General features: G+C 38.2%; 4 protein-coding genes across 5 annotated transcripts in view; 1 reads left to right on the plus strand and 3 right to left on the minus strand.

The window, feature by feature from the left end:
- LOC138044156 (pleckstrin homology domain-containing family A member 1-like) overlaps positions 1-5,325 on the minus strand; it is a 15,763-nt gene extending 10,438 nt beyond the window's left edge. Inside the window, exons 1-5 of the mRNA XM_068890834.1 lie at positions 5,188-5,325; positions 4,601-4,660; positions 2,171-2,222; positions 1,433-1,521; positions 525-686 (exon numbers count right to left, since the gene is read on the minus strand). Coding sequence (XP_068746935.1) covers positions 525-686; positions 1,433-1,521; positions 2,171-2,222; positions 4,601-4,660; positions 5,188-5,325 — 501 coding nt within the window. The remainder of the gene's footprint in view (positions 1-524; positions 687-1,432; positions 1,522-2,170; positions 2,223-4,600; positions 4,661-5,187) is intronic.
- A 272-nt stretch (positions 5,326-5,597) lies between these two features.
- Positions 5,598-10,955, plus strand: LOC138044158 (phospholysine phosphohistidine inorganic pyrophosphate phosphatase-like). Of its 2 annotated transcripts, XM_068890836.1 has the most exons (6): positions 5,598-5,746; positions 6,309-6,650; positions 7,694-7,757; positions 7,839-7,931; positions 8,436-8,527; positions 9,247-10,955. In XM_068890836.1, the coding sequence occupies exons 1-6, from the start codon at positions 5,598-5,600 to the stop codon at positions 9,335-9,337; spliced, it is 831 nt and encodes a 276-aa protein (XP_068746937.1). In that variant the 3' UTR covers positions 9,338-10,955. The 2 variants fall into 2 exon arrangements, with proteins under 2 accessions (XP_068746937.1, XP_068746938.1); XM_068890837.1 differs by lacking the exons at positions 8,436-8,527; positions 9,247-10,955 and adding an exon at positions 8,013-8,081.
- On the minus strand, positions 8,180-15,234 carry LOC138044157 (protein farnesyltransferase/geranylgeranyltransferase type-1 subunit alpha-like). Its single transcript, XM_068890835.1, has 7 exons — positions 15,073-15,234; positions 14,459-14,573; positions 13,172-13,276; positions 11,798-12,070; positions 10,975-11,037; positions 10,093-10,264; positions 8,180-9,601 (listed from the first exon to the last, which is right to left on the minus strand). The coding sequence occupies exons 1-7, from the start codon at positions 15,212-15,214 to the stop codon at positions 9,500-9,502; spliced, it is 972 nt and encodes a 323-aa protein (XP_068746936.1). The 5' UTR covers positions 15,215-15,234; the 3' UTR covers positions 8,180-9,499.
- Positions 15,235-16,296: 1,062 nt separating this feature from the next.
- Positions 16,297-20,000, minus strand: part of LOC138044159 (PDZ domain-containing protein 7-like) — a 24,014-nt gene continuing 20,310 nt past the window's right edge. The window contains exons 11-13 of the mRNA XM_068890838.1: positions 19,782-20,000; positions 18,798-18,898; positions 16,297-18,640 (exon numbers count right to left, since the gene is read on the minus strand). The exon at positions 19,782-20,000 is cut by the window's right edge and continues 270 nt beyond it. Of these exons, the coding sequence (XP_068746939.1) occupies positions 18,503-18,640; positions 18,798-18,898; positions 19,782-20,000 (458 nt within the window). The 3' untranslated portion in view covers positions 16,297-18,502. The remainder of the gene's footprint in view (positions 18,641-18,797; positions 18,899-19,781) is intronic.

Consider the following 20,000-nt stretch of genomic DNA (forward strand, 5'->3'; position numbering starts at 1 on the left):
AACTTGTGCGTGAAATAGCCGGGACAAAAATTAAAATAGCCAAGCAAAGGACCCGGTGTCCCGGCCCTAACAAAAACCCTGGTGGTTATAGCCAACTCGGCGCTATGCGCCTCGTTGGCTATTTACCATCTCATATCCAACGCGCGCTCATGGAATAATTGTTAATTATTGTCCATTTAATGTGATGAGGAGTGGAATTTACATCAAAACAAATCAAATACCAGATGGGTCCTGATAAAAAGGTGAAGGGAGCATGTTTGGCTGGTACATAAATTAATAATTAATATGTACCAGCCAAACAAGGAAATTATTGCATTGACCAACCATGGTTGCCAATAAGAGCGAAGTTTAAATTGGAGTGCAAGCAACACTGCATGTACAGTTTTTTCCACTCCATATGAGCATGCAAACTTGACCCCAAAAATGCAATGTACAGTGTACACATTGAAAACATTTAAGACCTTGCATCTGCCATCAGTGTACTCACAATTCAATCTAAAATTTTTTTTCAATATTTTGCATACTTTTTTCACAACAGGTGTTCTGACAACCACTCCAGCAATAATTTTTGTTTCGTAGCTGATACGCTCTGTGTTTCCACTGTCATCAGAAATCTCTTTGTCATTTTCATTTGGTGTTGCATTCACTGTTTCTTCTTGAGGTTCCTTTCTCTTTGAAGGATTTACCTAAAAAAACAGATATTAACTGAGTGTTTAAAGGGCTGTTGCAATGTCCAATCTTTGTACAGCTTGTTTTGCAAAACCCATAGTCAGATCATTTCATTTAACACACCAAAACTCTTCTTGAAAATTGTCTTGGATGATTTATGATTTATGCAAGGTATGATACAATGACAATACTGTCTTTGTCCCAAAAAGAATGTGTGGAACACAAAAAGCATAGAAAGCCCGTCTTTAAAAAAATCTGGCTTTATTTCAAAATCACTGTTCTTTGATGAATTAAGTATGATAAACAATAATTAAAATAAAAGCCCTCAATACATTTCTGCCAAAATTCAATGCCAACCCAATATTTTAGCATCCTTCTGCTTATAAATGCTAACCAGCATAACAGAGATGGCTTAGTGAGATCACTCACCTCCGGCACCCAGTGATCTCTAGAGGTGTAAATCCTGAAGGTACCTTTTGTGGGCTCTATCTCACAGTCCCTTTCTCTGGGTACTTCAGATTTCAACACATCAGAAAACCCAGCATGTAACTGACTAATGTAAAAGGAAACCTAATTTCCTTTGGTTGGCAGTGGTGACCGCCTTGCAGAACTCATTTTAATTGACAATTTCATATTTGTACTATTAATATACACAAATTATTATTATTATTATTATTATTATTATTATTATTATTATTTATTATTATTATTATTATTATTATTATTATTATTAGAATGTACAGTATCATGCACAGCTACTTACTGCAGCTTTTCGCAGTGTTTTTATCCATTCTTCTGTCCCTTCTTTGGTATCTGCTCGCAAATAAATTCTCTCTTTGCAGGTTTGAATTTCTGTCAAAATAATAACAAAAATGGTCATGTACTGTACATTCAATCCAAATTATCAAGTCCACACTCCTACCATAATTATGCTGAAGACCACATAATTACTAAGGTTTGCCTGAGTGAAGAAACCAGATATTAGATAGATATTTCGTTATCTCATTACTGGTATCTTGCAGGGTAGACTGAATTACGAAAAGATTTACAATGAAATACCATAATAGGTAAAAAATAAATGAAATGGATCAAATATGAATTGCGGATATGAACTCAAGTGAAGCTATGATCCTTGCAGTTATGAATGCAATTTTTGCAATTGCGTAAAGAAGCCTAAAAATTAAGGACTTAAACGGGGTTTGAACCTGTGACCTCACGATACTGGTACAATGCTCTAACCAACTGAGCTATGAAGCCACTGATGTTCTTTGGGAGCTGGTCATTTGTGGGTTCTAATGTTCCCGTGAGGAATGAATCAACGATGAAATTATATATGAAATGGATCATATATGAACTGCTGATATGAAATTTTTCAGGCTTCTTTACGCAATTGCAAAAATCGATTGAAAACTATAAAAAGATATTACCATAATACACATCATTTATGTGCACAAAGCTCTACTGCAGAAAATATAAACATGAAACTGGCATTCCCTCTTACCAAAATATTGATCTTGAACTGCACTGTCATCACTCCTTGATTTATCCTCAATCTGATATTAAAATGACAAACTATATTTGCAAATTGAAAGATTGCATAAAAATTTGCACACTACATGTAAATCATACCAAAAGAAGGGTTTCAATTTGAAATGTCATTTTTATTATCCATACTGATATAGAACAACAATTAACATCTCAAAATTGTTGTACATGTATTTTCTTTCCCTTTTGACTTTATTCACGAAGTAAATGGGAGAGAGTTACAAGACTTGTAACTTCATCCATATGAGACAGTCCAGATACACCTGTAACTTCAAAAAAATCTTAGATCAAAAATGTGTGCTCTGCATGCAAGTTCTTGGTCTCTGAATCCACACTATTCCAAAGAACTTGTCCCACACAAACAAAATCAAACTTCACTTGACATTTCAACAACCTTACATTGTCATGGTAGGTAGGGGTGTGTGGCTCGCCTCCTGAAACCCTTATCCTATTTCAGACCAAAATCTGAGATTTTCCCCATGCACCCTATTTCAGACCTGACCAAAAATTTGATACCCTATTTCAGACCTATTTCTGCTGTTACACAGTTAGCGTAATAATTTGAGAAAGGCTTTCTTGATGGTTTTATATGGGGCTAAATGTAATTTAGGCGAGGTTAAACTCAAGACAATGCTGGCCAGCGGTCTCTTTCTTAAGTTAGGTGGGCGGCCCCTAGGGTTTTGCAGGGCCTCAATAAATTTACAGCTCCCCGTTGACGTCAACCATTTTGCTCGTGTTGTGTCACGTGTACAGTTGCTGAGAAAGCTTTGCTCCCGTCCCTCCCTTCCCTTTGGGTAAGTATTGGTAAGTTTTCAACATTCCACTGAGTATTCAGTGTAACAGTGCCTGGTTGGTTGCGGTTAATCACCTAATGATGAAGAAGCTTCTTCTAAAAGCATACCCAATTCAAGACTTGAGTGAACAAACCATACCCTATTTCAGACCACATACCGATGTAGCCATATAAGGAAGTATCCCCTGCCCCCGGGTGGTGACTGTACTTAAAGTTACAAGACATACACACTTAATTGACAGCTCCTCAAAGGTACTTAACACAATTAATGAAATGACAGAACACAGCAACAACAACAACAACAACTGTTAAGAATCCCAACTAGCTGGAGGCAAACCAGTTGGCTATTTTCAAAATTGATTGGGCTACAACAAGTTGCAAAATTGTTGAGACAATTTCACTAAAAAACACCTTTTCTAGCTTCCAATACCTGCCTTATCTAGAATTTAAACCTTTCCCACTTCACTTCCCCTCTCCCCCTTTCAATGTTGACTGTTTAAGTTTGCAACAATTTTTTGTCTTGCTAGCAACACTGATAAGGAAGGGGGCTGCAGTGTGAGAGATAATAGGTAAATGAATAACGCCTCAAGAGGGTGAAGTGTCTCCACTACTTTTGCAACTTGTTGTAGCTTACAGTTGGAAGGAAATGTATGTGATTGTCACTCAGTAATTTGCCTTAACTTTTTACTGAAACTCGCTGTGAGGACGTAGATCTTTCTAAAACTCAGCCACGCAAACTTAAAACACAGCTGCAAATTACTTTATTGAAAAAGCAATACTCACTTCAAAGGTAAGGTATCCCTAACATTTTGTATTAGAGGGCAATTTCCAAGTGGAAGCCCCCTGGGGGCGATTTAAAGTGGTACTACGACCAAAAAAACAATTCTTTTTTTTCTTTGGATTTCAAAACTATGTTAACTAAACACTAACTGACCCAAGTTTTTAAGTTCTGATTTTAAAAAGACACCTGTTTATTTTAACTGGAATTTTCTTATTTATTGGTCCGCCATTACTAACTTTAAAATCTTGAGAGAGAGCTGGGTCGAGGAGAAAATGACGTCAAAGACTCACTAGGTTAAGGGTGCAATGCGTGTCTACGCAGCCGAATTAATATGCGGCACAGGAGTTTTGGGCTTTCAGACTTTAAACCCGTGTTTTGCATTATGTAATAAATTGCGTTTACACACTGAAATTTTAAGCTAGTGAGTAAATGACGTCATTTTCTCTAGATCCAACCCTCTGAGGTCCAATCGGCCAGTTTTGAACGTGAGTAATGGCAGAACGTGAAATCCAAAACTTACACTCAAAATAAACAGCCTTTGGATAAAACTCAAAGCTCAAACTTTTGCCAGTTAGGTGTTAAGCATTAACACGCCTTCAAAATCTGAAGAAAAAAAGGAAATGATTTTTTGATCATAGTACCACTTTAACAGCTCTAAGGGTTTTTGTATTACAAGTCTGAGGGGCTTATCCATGGGGGAGCTTATTTTCAGAATTTTTTCAGAACTCCTTGATGAAATTGATAAAGGTGAATGAAATTAAACCAACCAATTAAATATGAAAAGTTAATATCAAACTTTCAAATGATCAAACCTTGGTTATGAGTCTTATGTTGATTTCCCCATCATGTTGTTCCCAATCTACAACTTCCTCCTAACAACAAGCCAAGTAGTTGAATTAACAAAATGGTAAACATATCATAAGTATTCTTGTATACAGATAACCAGCTTAACCCCCTTGTTCTGTTCCAAGACCTAAGTCAAAAAGTGTTGATCTTGTGTTTACACACAAGACTTTCATTGAGTGACTTGTCACAGGTATGAAAAATAACTCACTTAACAACCACAAACAAAAAGATGAAAGAAATACGATGATAACTGATGTTTTGTTTCGGAAACTCTTTTGACAAACAATTTTCTGTTCCCGTACGCGTGGAAGCGAGCTGTCTTTGTGTAGATGGTCTAAACTCCCAATGTTAATGTCAGCTTTTAACAATCAACTTTTCTTTACATTTTGCAAAGACGGAAGTAGCACATCGATAACCAACATGTTAATTAATGCAATAAAGTTCTAGTCCTCACATTTCCATGAGCTTCACTATCAACAGCTACAATATATAGGTATAAACGTGAAAAGCAAAGCTGGAAAAGCCCAATAAAACATAGAAATTTCTGGCTTACCGAGGCCTCCAAATGAGAAAAATATCGCAGTAAGCCATTGCCTTTGTCCAAAATAAAGTACTTTCGTGCCCAATGATTGTCGGGCTCCTTGAGTTGAAGAGTTCCACAAAATCTTCCTTGTTTGTCTCGGAGAGGCATCTTTGCATGCTAGCGTGATGGAAAGTAAAACTGCGCACGGGAAAATGCCAAGAGCGTTCCAACAGAGTGTTTCAACACGAAATAAGAAAATATTTGTTTCCACAAAGAGAGTTCGGCGAAGTTTCTAGAAAAAACTTAACCCAATTGGAGGGAATTGTGGCGCTCGAACTCTGGAGTTTAGTCGTAAACCGAAGGTAAGCGCCTTCGTGAGCCATACGATCAGTCGATGCCCTGTCGGATAAAGTCGACCCGGGCTCGTAAATTATCCAACAATGGCAGCCGGAAGAGGAGAAGGAGATGAAAGACCGGGTTGGCTCAGCAAGAAAATCCAAGGAATTTTGCTTGATATTACGGGAGTTCTTTACAACAGTGGTGAAGGCAGTGGTTACGCTATTCAAGGATCTGTTGAAGCAGTAAAAAAGTGGGTTTTAAAAGACCATTTCACCTCACTAGTGGATGTTTCTTCCAAGAAGTTGCGAATGTTCAATAATTCCAAATCTTGAGATCTTATTATTTGCCTGGCTGTATCCGCTTTGAGTTAGGCTAGGTTGGTTGGGCAAAAAAAAAATTTTCAGCGTGTGATGCCGTTCCCATTATTTCAAACAAAATAAAATTAATGGCTTTTTTCCTGGTCTGCCTCCCTCTCCCCAGAGGTTTGGGGGGGTGGTGGGGAAGGGGGCCTTTACCTGCCGAACCTGTCTTGAAGAGTGTTCAGAATCTTTGAGGGTGCTTGGGGAAAAATCAGAGTGATCATAATAGGAATGACTTCAGTGTTTGACTTGAAAAAATGGGATCTTTTAGGCAGCACTTTAATGGGGTTTTTCAGTGAGTGATTAATTAATTTGTTCCTCAAATCAAGCTAGCCTCACATATAAATATGACACAAGACTGGGCCCCCCCCCCCCAGCAAGTTTCCCACCGTTACCCCCAGCCTGATTAGTTGCCGCACTTAAAAACCAAAAGTTGTTTTTATTTCAAACAAGGCTTAAGGCAGCAGGATATAAGGTGCGATTTTGTACAAATGAAGATCAGTGCACAAGACAACAGCTGGTAAACAAACTAGGACATTTAGGATTCAGTCTGTCAGCACATGAACTTTTTTCCCCATGTCCTATTGGAAGAAAGATTATTCAAGAACGCAATCTCCGTCCATTTTTGCTGATTCACCCTGGAGGTCTTCCAGAGTTTGAGGAATTGGATTGCCATGAACCAAACTGTGTTGTGATTGGTGGAGCAGAAGAACATTTTACTTATGAAAACATGAATAGAGCTTTTAGAGTGCTCATTAATTCTGAAAACCCTGTTCTTTTGGCAACTGGATATGGGTGAGGACCATGTTCTTGATTTGAAGCGTAATCAACTGTTTCATTTTTTACAGACGTATTGGGTTTGTGCAAAAACACACATGCATAGCAACAGGGATTGCTGTAAATGCAGACCCATACAGTAAGGCTAAAATTTATGATGTGTGGGTGAGGGACAAGCGAATTGGCCGAGTGAAAGAAAGCATTACTAAAATTCTTGTATGGTGGATTTAGATTCTGATAGATATGACACATTTTGTTCACATTTTGTGTTTACTTTGCAAATGCTGTGTTTTTGTCTCACTTAAAAGCAGCTTTCTGCCAGATTAGGTTTTGGTACTGATATCTTAACACAAGTTAACAAGGTGTTACGCTTTAGCATGTAACCTGGGTCATCACAGAGATTCTATAGTCTTGTGTTGTTGTGAAATGGCAGGTTACTCCTCATCATAAATCAAAGCACAAACTCTCTTATTCCAGCATTGTTCCCTCTTTTGAGAATTTGCTTGATATCTGTAGCTAGGGGAAAAAAAGAGTTTTTTTTTTGTTCTGTGACCACCATTATCCTGCCCTTTACCAGCCATTGGCTGCCATTTAGCTGAGGTCTCAGTAACTACGATTTTCATAATTATGCGGAATCTCATCTTCATGTGCCAACGGCCAAACAGTGTTTGGGCTCCCGTCAATCAAATGAAATCAATAAGATGCATGACATAACCTACCACTCAGCATCTTTGGTTGCCAAAGTACATTCGAACAACGCCGATGGAATATCATAATGGTATTGGAGCTGTGAACTAAATAAAAACCCCAATTGACTTTTCAGAGGTGGAGTCGACCTTCCTGGCCATGTTAGGAAATTTGATTGATGGAAGCCAAAACGCAGTTTGGCGCTTAGCGCTGAAGGTAAGATTCGCAGAATTATGAAAATCGCAGTAAAGACAACAAAAATCATACAGCAAAGTACATTGTTTATTCAATGATCTCTGTTATCCACAATCAAATCAAAAGAATCATGAAAGTTTAGGAATCCTTAATTTCAGGACTTCTGTCAATTTTGTTAGGCGTTATTACAAGAGTGGATCAAATTTAACATTGGATGTAGGACCTTACACCAAGGCTCTGGAAGTGAGAACTGTTTGTTGTTGTTTTTTCTTGTTATCCATTTAATTAATTGATTAATTACCTAAACCTATGTTGTTGCTGTAGTTTGCGTGTGATGTGAAAGCTGAGATCCTTGGGAAGCCAGCAGCAAGCTTCTTTCTTACCGCTCTTGCTGACATAAACGTTTTCCCTGAGGATGTAAGTAGCAGTTTGAAGGGTTTCTTTAAAAATCCAATTACACGTGATGTATTTATACGTTTTTATCTGTCAATCTCAAAGCACTTTACAACTGTTTTGGGGACTTAAACTCCAGTGTCCTACTGAACAGGTTTCAGCCTTACAGTTTTTTTAATTGGGTAAGTAATAGGAGTTTTACAGATGTACCTTGATTAGAATTAATAAATAATTAAATTATTTGTTAACCCATTGACTCGTGAAAGTGAGGCTGGTGTTAGACAGATTTTACTGTGTGTACATGTACACCTTAACTAAAGCATTTCTGCATAGCTCTCTCTTTTTCACAAAATAATTAAATTTTGGTTAACAAAATGCTGAGAAATGGCTTTTCACATCTCCAAGGGTTTAAAGTATGGCTGCCTTGAGAGCTTAATCTTAGCAAGATGGACAACACCTTGAAGCTTTCATTAAATTTTGTACATTTCAGTACAGTTTCAGCAAATTTACAATTTGTTCTTTTCCTAGGCAGTTATGATAGGTGACGACATTGTATCTGACGTGGGAGGTGCTCAGGCCTGCAACATTCGCGGAGTTCAAGTCAGAACAGGAAAATTCAGGTATGATGAAGACACTGTGTTTACATGACAGACATCAAATGGAAGCCGTGGTGCTTCATCAGAAAAAGCTGTGAAACTATGTCCGATCACTCAACCACAGAAAAGAGATCATTCGCTTACTTTTTAATCTATTCAGTTTAATCTAAACTCATATTTTAATCTTTTCAGGGTAGCAGACTTTCAATATCAATCAAGTTTATTTCAGATATTGAATTGTCTTATGTATGTAAATTAGGTGAATTTTTTTGTTGGGACATGGTCAAATTTATGCATACCACCTGATATTTGATTAACCCATTCACTCCCGGGGGTTCCCCATTGACGAATAAAATCATCTGGCATTAGACAGAGTAAAATACTGACCAGTTCAGGCCAGTTTGGGAGTCAAAGAGTTGATGGGGACATAGTTTTTGAGTGAGTGATTAAACATGAAAAATAAAACATCTGAGTTTTCCTGTTTTTCTGTGCTTCTGAATTTGTACTCTCATTTTTAATTGCCAAAAACTGAAATGTGTACACAGGCCCTTGGTGTTTCCTCACTTTGATGATGAATCACAAAGGGCTCATTAATGTAAATTTTTCAGTTTGTTATCCTCAGTAATAAACATGATCCACACACATTGCTGTCCACAATGTCCAACAACCAGCAATAATCAAATTATGTAATAACTATGAGTTTGCTGATTACTTGTCTTTAGATGAATATCTTTTCTTCTTAGGCTTCAAGTTGAACACCATCCCATTATTAAACCGATTGGATATGTTAATGACCTGGCAGAAGCTGTAGATCTTATCTTAAGATATAACTAAAAATATCTGTCTGGGGTGAACTTTCCCAACAACTTCCACTTTAGGTTACAGTTTTTCAAAGCTTGGATAACTGGAACCGATGTTTCTGGTAGGAAAGCTTTGCCTTCAACGTACAAACTTGTTGATACACTGTACAAGGCCATTCTTTTACTAATGAGCTTGTTATTGCGACGGTTGTCCAAATCTGTTCTTCAGTGTGCGAGAAATGTAATTCCAGTACTCTCTTCTGATGTAGTCAACATCTGTGGCCAGTTTCTGGCACAGCTAAAACAGAAAATACATAACAGCTTTTAAAAAACTCTCCTGCATACAGAGGCTAGAAGTTTGCTGGAAATCTGTGCAAGATTTGGTGAAACAAAACACCCGATTATAAAATGAGCAGTTTTTAAGGCCATCTCAAGACAAAAGCTTTCCCTGACTTGCTCACATCCCCCTTGGCCATACCATTTAAGTCTGAGAGCATATGTGAGAGCAAATCAAACCAAACATCTCCAATAACAAAATGTATAGCCCGTTATAGGCTAAAAAAGTAACACTCTCACATACCGACTATTACAATGTACCAGTACATGTTCTTCTTTAGACCAGACCTAAATATTTTTTCTATGAGTTCCTGGGTTCAAAGGTACATTTAAACCATTGTAATTTTATAGTGAAGTTTTAAGCTTGAATTTCTAGTTTAATTAATAATATATGTATGTAATTTATCTCCTACAAATACACTGTAGCTTTTAAAGGTTTAGAGTTTATTCTACCTCCAAAGCTTGCTCCAAACAGTTTCCATCAGCAAGACCAATCTGAAGCTCTTCCTCATAAATATCAATCAATGTTGACATCAGGTAAAGAGAATCAATGCCATTAGCATACATTTCCAACAAGGTATCTTTTAAACCTGGGTATTTACTCAGACCAGTCTGCGAGAGGACGCTACAAACATAAGAAGTTAAAGCAAATGTCATGCTTGGTAACAGGGCTACTTCAATCAGACTTACCGGTATTGATCATTCTGTGTGTTGATTTGGTAACTGTAAAATTTCTGGTACATGTATATTACAAGCAAAATGGGAATCTTTGCTTCTACTAGGACTGTCGGTGATTCCACAAAAACCACGTTATTTAGGGTAGAAAGCATAAAAAACAATTCTCAGTAGGTATTTGTATTGTTCCTCTCCATTTTCACATACATTGTACAGCCTGTGACAGTTTATTGAAAAAGTTGTGCATTGCTTTAAATTGGGTAATTGTGAAGAAGAGCTCCCCAAAAAACCTGTCGGCCGACTGTCGGTCAACTGTCGGCCGACTGTTGGCCGACTGTTGGCCGACAGTCGGCCAACTGTTGCCCAACTGTCGGCCGACAGTTTGTGTTATGTTTGAGGCCAAAGTGTCAGCCGACTGTATGTTTTAAGTAAAAGAAAAATTTATGTATTGCTCAAAGTTTGGGTTTGACTTTAGGCTTTAACAATATTATTAGGTGTGCCAGTGGAGATTTGTGCCTCAGCTACAAGTATCACATCTAAGTTACAGCTGTCAACAGTTACTGTGCTTCAGTTCTAACAAGATCATGTGTGTGGGTGCCTATTTTCAGACTGAGCAAAAATAAAGAACACCCTTATGGATTTAACTGGAGGAAAACGTACCCTTTCAAGTAATTCCAGGCACTTTCATTGTTTGGTACTTTCTTTATGAGATCCATAGTTGATCTATGAGGAATTAATAACTAGAAATTAATATAATTGCAATGATTTTACAGTACCCGGTATATGGAAACATGAATGCACTGTGTTGGTTCAAAAAAAGACTTGTAAATACCCAGAGAACCAAATTTTAAGGTGGACCTTACTTAAACGAAAGTTAAATATCAAACAAACAAATAAATTTTACCTTTGCTTCTCTAGATTTTACTTGTTAATGTGATCATAAGGTAAGTAAGAGAAAGATGCTGGCAATCGTTTGTCCACTGCCAAGGCAGTGACAGGCATGGGCCTATTCCTTTGATGACGTCATAAACTACTTTACATTATGTAGTTTTGAAAGAACATTGGCAATGTAAATTAGTTCTTGACGTCATTCAAGGAATAGACCCATACCTCGCACTAGCTCGGCAATGGGATAAATGAATGCCAGCTTTGTAACTCTCTCATACCTCATTAGGAACATTAAAAGTAAAATCTAGAGAAGCAAAGGTAAAATGTACATGTATATTAGACATTTCACTTTTGCAAAAGAAAATAATTCTTTGATATTAGGTGCATTTTAAACCTTTTCTAGACCTAAGTATAAAATATGACCCATAAATGCAGATTCGAATAATCCAACTAGATTGTTTTATAATACATGTCAGTGTGACTGAATACACCCACTGGGCAACTCAACTTATCTTGAATTGAATGGATACAAAAGAATTAAGTTATTTCAACAAAATGGTGGAACTCCCATTTAACTAAATAAAATGCTACTAACCGGACCTCTTGATGCACAACATCTTCTGTGAAACCAGTTGTTTTGGAAATCACAAAATATCTCTGATTCCAAGCGGAGTTGTTTCTGAGATCTTCCGTCAAGAGTTTATCTACATAATCAATTTCTCTTTCCCACAATCCAAATTCTTTGATGACCCACTGCCGGTGCTGCCATGCATGGTAATTCTTTGCATCAAGTTGTAAGATTTCCTCTGTAAACTGGAGCTCAGCACTGGGATCTTTCAGCCATTCAACTATGACTTTTCTGTGATACCTGTTTGCCATGATAAAAAACGTAACCTAGACACGTCAGTTCATGCTCCTGAAACTTTCATCTAATGATCACAAAAATTAATAATGGAGGAAGTAGATGTAGGTTCAAACGCTGACCAGATCAACTCTCACTGTGACAGAGCAAAAATTCTGCCTTTGTATGATATCTGTGAATGCCAAGAATTTCTAGTGTTCCATACAGCTGTCTGGTATTAAGAGTTTACTAGAAAACCTTTCGAGCCTCCTTAATGGAGACATTTTTTCAGTGATTGATTAACCCATTGACTCCCAGGGGTTCCCCATTGAGGAGTAAAATTGTCTGGCGTTAGACCGAGTAAAATACAAAGTCTGGCTGGTTTCAGCCGGTTTGGACGTCAAAGGGTTAAAGTAATGTTCTTTTTTTGTATAGCAGAGGGTTTTTAGCTGCACACGTAACCTACACATGCCATAATGTCAGCTGAATAACACATCAGATAAATGAATCAAATTTCTATCAAAACTAGCACACGCAACACACTGGAAGTGGAAATAGGCGTAAAATCGCACGAACCGGAAATAAAACCTGCGGAAAAAAATAATTGTCTTTATCTCAAAATTTTGACCTATCTTGATTTTTTGCGTACACATACATGTATCATTCACGATGGCTCTTCAAATGAAAAAGTTTCGGGGGAAGTTATCCAGTACAATTTTCTGTAAACTATAAAACGCCTTTTTTTGATGTATCCTTAATTCTACTAGATAACTTTTTGTCATACTCTCTAAGCAGTTAAAGAATTTAGGGAGATTTCCAACAAAGAAATAAAAACGGAAGGTCATCGACTTCGTTTTTCAGGTAATTTATCAAAAACTGAAATTTAGAAGGCCTCTTTGTGGACCTGGTGTGTTGCCATGGTAACTGATATGATGTCATAAGTGCCCTTAGAGTATTACCCAACAATAGAGTTGCAAAGACATTTATAGTTTGCCTACACTATGAAATATCCTTCTTCAGTATCTTTCATCGTTTCACAAACACCATAGCAACGAAAAACCCTTTCGAGCCTCCTTAAGGCAACTTTCAAGACTTGGCAAGGATTTCTGTAACAGTCAATAAACTTACCACACTTGGTAGTTTTTTGGTTGTTCTTGTATAACTTCACGAACATAGTGTAACTCATCTAGCAAATTCTTGTTAAGAGACTTCAACAGAACTCTGCGGAAATGCCTTTAGAGCAGAAAAAATATAAAACAGGTAGTGGGAGGTATTTCTTACTTGACGGTCAATTCCCCACCCTAGGCAGAAAGAAATATAGAATTCCCTGCTGACCAAAGGTTGGATATGTTCCTTAAGTTTCTCAAACACAGAAAAATGCCAATGCTGTGGATCGCATTAACCTGCTAGCAGCAACTAAGCCATAATTAAGTTTGAAGATAGAATACAATAAATCCTTGGTGCATACTGGCCTTAGCAACTGGACTGCACAGTCGCTTTATTGAAAACAAAGCCGCCATGAAAGGGTTACAGATAATAGTGTCACAATCCATTAACTACATTTCATTTGCATGACAGTAAAATTGCCTTCATTATTATCATTATAGTTATCATCATCGTCCTCATTATTATTATATGATTACTTTTTGTCCTTTTAACCAGTGGTGCACCAAACAAGCTTGTGAACATGACTCGTTATGCTTCAAATGTGCCCCTTATGCACCAATCAACTCGAAAGTTCAACATCTCCCCCCCCCCCCCCTTCCCCCCGGATCGTTCAAATTCCCGGCCCCTCTGGCCAAAATTGTGTTCAAATGCCCTACCCTGTCGTCAGATATGTCTGTCTGTCCCCAACTTTTAAAGACCTTTTTTTGTAAGCCAATTGCTCACAAATGCTATCTCTCTTCCTTTAAACTCTTCCATCTCGTCCAAACACATGATTTATGGCTGTTAGCGACTTCACCGCCCAAAAAAAAAAATCATTTGAAACACGACTCTTCCAGCTCAATTTTCCCCACCCCACACAGGCAAAGGTCAAATTCCCCACTCCCCAGGCACAGAGGATAGTCAAATGCCCAAGGTTTGCCCAGGAAGGCTGGGGGGGATGTTGAAGTTCCAATTTGATCGGCGCATTAATAATAGGCTCACTATGAACTCACATAATGACCAACTCTTAGAAGGCTTGATAACTCAATTGGTAGAGCACTGCACCGGTAACACAAAGGTCAGAGTTCAAATCCTGATCAAGCCTGAATTTTTCAGGCTTTGCTTTCATATACTGCTCAGGTAAAGTTAATAAATAACTGCAATGATCAGCATCTTAACTTGATTCTCTCTGCAGTTCAGTATACAGGGCTTTCATATATTAAGTTTCCTCATATTAATATTCTGTAGTTGGTCCTGGACATTACTCACCATACTGTGTAATTGGCAGCATTAAAACTAATGGCATCCTCCGTTAATTTAAAGGCGCGCTCACTTCTCTCGTCTGCCAGAAGAACTGCTCGAAAGTAGTCAAACACGTCTTTAACTAAAACACAAGACAAATCCCATCGCAATAAATTGCAGTCAGATGTTGTCAGCTTTAAGTCTCTAAAAGATGAAACCTTCAGGAGTGAGCTTGATTCAAATAAAGACAGGCACACATGCATGATTTCTCGAAATATGCGGAATCTCCGCAAACAATGCCTCACAATAATTATAACGATTTTCTATATTTTATTAAGACGATTTTAATATATTTTTATTCCTTAAGTTTTAGTTACTTTAAATGCAAGACCCCATAAGCGGCAACGCTTTTTAAATTACCATTGTGCTGAAATAAAAGCTGTTGTTGTTTTTGCTTGCCACAGAAGGTGACCATAGGCTTGAGCTTGTACACTTAAAAAGGCAAACCATTCTGCAAATCCTCCTTACCAACCCAACATTCGCTTTCTTTCATAACGTTTTAAGCTGACATAAGCCAAAATATTATTATAAGTTTGCAATATGGCCAAGAGCCGAGCAAGAAGATCGACTAAAGAACTCACATCTCTCAGAGTATGCAATTTTCACAACTGGATAAGGTCCATCGTCTTGCTCAACGGGAGTTACATCTTTCCATTCCTCTCGATCACGATAAAATACAAATTCTGTGTCTGCACAATCTTCATCTCCTGAGCTCTCCGCCATCTTTCTTGAGAGGCAGGTACCAGTCCTTCGTCGATCAAACCCTCCCAACCTTGTACCCAGAGTCATCTCTAATAAGGTACGCATGTACGCACGCATGACGACCGATGGTCAAGGGGAATACGAGACCCCTCCCTTTTTTAGGGTGTCATGCCCTGAAACCTCTTCCTTTTGAAAATACTGAGGAATAAATTACATTCGCCATTATAATAAGTGTTTCGCTATCACAAACAGTTATTCTTAGGTCTACAGAGTGGGCGAACTCGGTTGAGTTTACGGGTCAACTCGCAATGTATGTTTACGCCCGTAAACTGGATGCGAGATCCCGGTTGTGATACCCTCAACCGTCACCCAGTTCTAAAAGATTCTGGCGTCCCAAACAACTCCCAAAAACTTACGATTTTTATCTGTCTAACTCCAAATGATTTTAATCGTCAATGGTGAAACACTTGATGGCGAAAACGTCAATAAATGTGAAGAGTGACACCTCCCTCTCCCTCAGTTGCCAAATTAGTTCAAATTAGTTCATGTCTTCTGCCATCATGCCAATATGGTCACTGCTTTTATTATTTTCCCTGTTAAAACGCACTTTTACACAAAACCAGACCAAGGTTAATGTAGCAGACGCATAGTTTTTGCAAGTAAAGAAGTCAGATTATCTCCCAGCAGTCCATACAATATTTCGTTTCGGATACACTAACTCTAGCTTGAGTTTTTGCCAACCTCGTTCCCGGAGCCTCTATTCTTCCCTTCCCCTTGAACTGGAGCGAGGGGGAAGGAAAGAATAGAGACCCTGGGAACCAGGTTGACTTTTCATGACTTTTCGCTTCCCTTTGTCAGAGCTTATCGGGGAACTATGGGCTGTGTGAGACTTTGCCATCGAATTTTGAGGCCATATGAATGCTGTGGTGATAGGCCCAGATACTTCAAACTGCGGTTCACCTATACAACCACAGTTAGCTGTCGAAAATAGTTTCCTCCATGCGCATCTTTATCTACAACATAGGAGCAAGGAAGAAAATGTTTGCCCCTTAAGTAACAGATCCCTTTATAATTATACTCCAAGAAGGAACCCCAAAAACGTAATGCAAATATTGATTTTTATTGTTGAGTATGGATCACTGTTTAAATATGTACACAACCTCATCAAAAAATTTTAAGAACCATATTGCTACAAAAATATTGACATGCTACTATATTTAGTTATTCACACAACATGAAGGCATTGTGACGACGCCAGCAACACTATGCGAGGACAAAGAATTTCCAAGTGAGCGACTTCACGCAAGCCTTCTCATTTTTTAATACTCAGTGAAAAGAGGCTCTGCATTAAATAATTTTCCTTAATTAAACTCGCTAGATATTAAAAAAAAACAAAAAAGGATTATCCGGGCTATAATTACAACTCGTTCTCGCAGTATGAAAATTTGTATCACCTGGCTTTGAATAAACGATTTTCATGACTTTGAGAGCACTGATAGCAAGAAAGGAATATATTCCAGACATATTTCTTTTAAATTAAAAGAAAACCTAGGTGCCCGGATACGAACGTTCGCTAAGATGCAGTTTTAGACGGCTAACGAATACGTTCGGCCACCAAGGCCACCACGCTTTACACAAAACGAAAGACACATATAATTTTTGAAAGTTCTACGTATCTTGTTCCTCAGCGGTCGGTATAGCTGTTCCAACAAGTCGAACTTTCGGGGTTCAAACCCAGTCAAAAGGATGTGTTATTTTTTGCCTTGCTTGCCCTGTTCCAAAAAGCTTAAGGACTTTGAGAAATGCATATATCATGTTATTGTGATCATGACGTATCAAAAGCCAGGCGATATTACATGACTGTAATTCCAGTCTCGACAACATGTTGGCAATTTAAAAGAGCTTTCTCACGAACTGCAGTTTTACAACTTACTCGTCCCTAGTCCCTACTCTGTGTGCAAACGTAACGTTTTTTAAACAGCACAAATGAAAGATTCGTGACAAAGAAATGTCTGTCGAGTATACGTATTTCAAGTTACAAAGAACAGAGATAAACTTTGAAAAACTGCTTTCAAAAAGCCCCAATTACAATCTATTTTAGTCTTCTTCAATTGTACCCATCCCTGCCTCCATATTTATTTTCTTTTTTATTCAAGCCTTCCTTCAGTTTTTAAGAAGTTATTTTTACGTGCGCTTGACTTGGTTGCGAGTTCCTACACAGCCACTTCTAAGCGCAACAAATGGACCTCTTCCTTGGTATGCCAAGTGAAAAGTCCAAGAACAAATTTCTCACTGCGCATGCTCAGAGAAACAAAACTCGAGAAAAAAGGAACTACAACTTTAATTTGTCACCCAGCATGCGCATACATACACCAATAAGACCGCAATCAAGTCAGGTGGAAAAGCATATTCGAAGGCTCTCGAGACTCAAGAGAGTCAAAGAGAGCAAAGATTCAAACATCGATTTTACAATTAACAGTGATTTGTGAATTCTGCAAGTTTTTATCTTATGAAATGCGTTTAAAGTGTATAGGGGTTAAGGGTCGAAGCCGTGAAGTTCGATGAGCGCCAGTGGGTTTCTACTCGCGGCATCTAAAAGGTGCCTTGTTTGCATTATGGTATAACCTATACTTATTATATTCTCAACAGAATATCAGGTTTCTGATTGGTCAATAACGAATGCAAAAAATGGTCAAAGAGTGCAATACGGAAGTTTCTATGGAAACAGCGATGGAGTAATTTTGTTGAGTATATAATAAAATCGTATGAACTTGCTCTTATTTTTAAATTATGGACACTCGTGATGCTCTGAAAGTTTTCAAATTGCACTCGCACACTTTTGAAAACTTTAAAAACATCGCTCGAGCCCATAAATCACGAAATGTACTCGCGCTATACTTCTTATATATTCAACAAAATATCAAGTTTCTAATTGGTCAATGACGAATGAATAAATAGATTATAGAGTGCAACACGGACGTTGCTATGGAAACACAGGGAAATTCTGTTGAGTACATAACTCAAGAATGCTCATGCATTCTTGATTTATGGTCGCTTGTAATTTTTCGCAAATTTTGAGAACTTTCAAAACATCACGAGTGCCAATAAATCACTAAATGCACTCCGCCCGATCATCCTATGCTAACCGGCCTGTGTGACTTGGATTGGTAATTTACTTCACTACTGGAGAGATTATAGAATACCCGGTACATTATTCTTGTGTCGGTACCCTTTGAAGAACGAGGCATACAACAATTGACGGTATTCATATGTGAGTGGAAGAGTATTTAATGATCTAGCCTCAGTACGTTATTGTTTGGGTATCACCACAATTTCCATCACGTCTTTTGATTTATTGTTGTAAGATCTTCTAATGATGTCCACAGCCTCTGCGTGCGTCACATCTTGAAGGCTTTCGCCGTCTACAGATAGAATTTCGTCACCACTCTAAAAATACAGAAAACAAAAATCTCAACGACAAAACGCACTTTCAAGGAGAGCTCGATCTCATCTCTTTGAAGGATCTTAACTCTTCCACTACGAACACCACATCTGCGCAACAATCATAAATCAAACTCGTCCCAGTCCTTTCACGTTATCCTACCTTCAGCCGTCCGTCGTCAGAAGCCGCGCCTCCTGGGAAGATTTTCTCCACCCTTACTTCCGGTTGGGTTTTGGAGCCTTTTCCCCCGGAAATACTTATCCCTGAAATGGATTCGCAAAAATAAAACTGTGATAATTATCGTGAAATAATCAACAATGATGTGAAGAATTAATCAGATCACAGAGGATTTTATCCAAAATTTGATAAATTCTTTATATCGTGCGAATTAAATATTGTTTTATCAAGTTTCTAAAAATTCACAAATAGGTTTAGAGGAAAAGAGGGAAGCAGAAACAATGTGATCTCGACAAATGATTTTGAGATCGAGTCGTACGACAAAATTGCTGGACTGCATTTTCAGCTATTTCAGAAGTTCCACTCCCACAATTACGTGACGTGGTCTGACGCCGTTCATTCAATAAGCTTACTTCCTCTTACAGGAAGATTTACCTAAGTTAGACCGCAATTGGCTTGTCCATTTTGTTTTCCCAAGTTTAATAAAAATACTCAAGACAGTATTTTCCTTTTAGCCTGGTTTTAACTCGCGATGCAAGCACGAGCACATATGACATGCACAAATCCAGTATAACGTTTAAACATATGCAGGATGTTTGATTGATCCATTATCCCCCAAATAATCCCATAAACGCACGCGCGCTGAGGCTCGACCCACGCTATCACTCTTTTCCAAAAAGATCTTTCGGGCGCATCCTATTCTCGTCCCCAGAGCCCTCCGTTTCCACTGGTCAGACGGTCGGTGAACAAAAAATTGCCAAATGAGGGGATATTTACGCTCCAAAAACCCTCTTGTCTCAAGGGACAAGACAAAAGATCGAATCTAAAAAGTTACATGATCTGCGTTGGGAAAGCAGAATGTAAAGCGAATAAGGTTTGATGTTACTTTGTCGGACAGGGAAATCTCAGCCCATCAAAAGCCAAAGAATACTCTGAATGAAAAATAAGATGAACTATGCAAAAACCTACCTAAGCTTGTTCTCTTCTTAGAAAGAAGTATTGTAACTGCAGACGAGTACTCCCTGGAAAATCCACCTGTAGGAGATTTCATCAAAGGACGGCTGCTATCGTCTTCTTCATCCTCCTTATACTCCATCGACAGTCGATCCGGCACCAAAAGCGAATGTCTTTTCGCGGATTTTTCATTGTCATTTTCATCATGTCTAGACAATCTAGATTCATTATTAT

This window comes from Montipora capricornis, chromosome 3, assembly GCF_036669925.1.
Source record: "Montipora capricornis isolate CH-2021 chromosome 3, ASM3666992v2, whole genome shotgun sequence".
NCBI lineage: Eukaryota > Metazoa > Cnidaria > Anthozoa > Scleractinia > Acroporidae > Montipora > Montipora capricornis.

Excerpts from the sequence above, each read along its gene's own strand:
- LOC138044157 (XM_068890835.1), bottom strand. The coding sequence starts at position 15,214 with ATGGCGGAGAGCTCAGGAGATGAAGATTGTGCAGACACAGAATTTGTA. Across the intron at positions 14,574-15,072 it reads AATTGCATACTCTGAGAGAT|TTAAAGACGTGTTTGACTAC; the intron begins GTGAGTTCTTTA and ends CTTGTGTTTTAG. Across the intron at positions 9,602-10,092 it reads GTTTGGAGCAAGCTTTGGAG|CTGTGCCAGAAACTGGCCAC; the intron begins GTAGAATAAACT and ends TTTCTGTTTTAG.
- LOC138044158 (XM_068890836.1), top strand. The coding sequence starts at position 5,598 with ATGGCAGCCGGAAGAGGAGAAGGAGATGAAAGACCGGGTTGGCTCAGC. Across the intron at positions 5,747-6,308 it reads TCTGTTGAAGCAGTAAAAAA|GCTTAAGGCAGCAGGATATA; the intron begins GTGGGTTTTAAA and ends ATTTCAAACAAG. Across the intron at positions 6,651-7,693 it reads CTTTTGGCAACTGGATATGG|GCGTTATTACAAGAGTGGAT; the intron begins GTGAGGACCATG and ends CAATTTTGTTAG.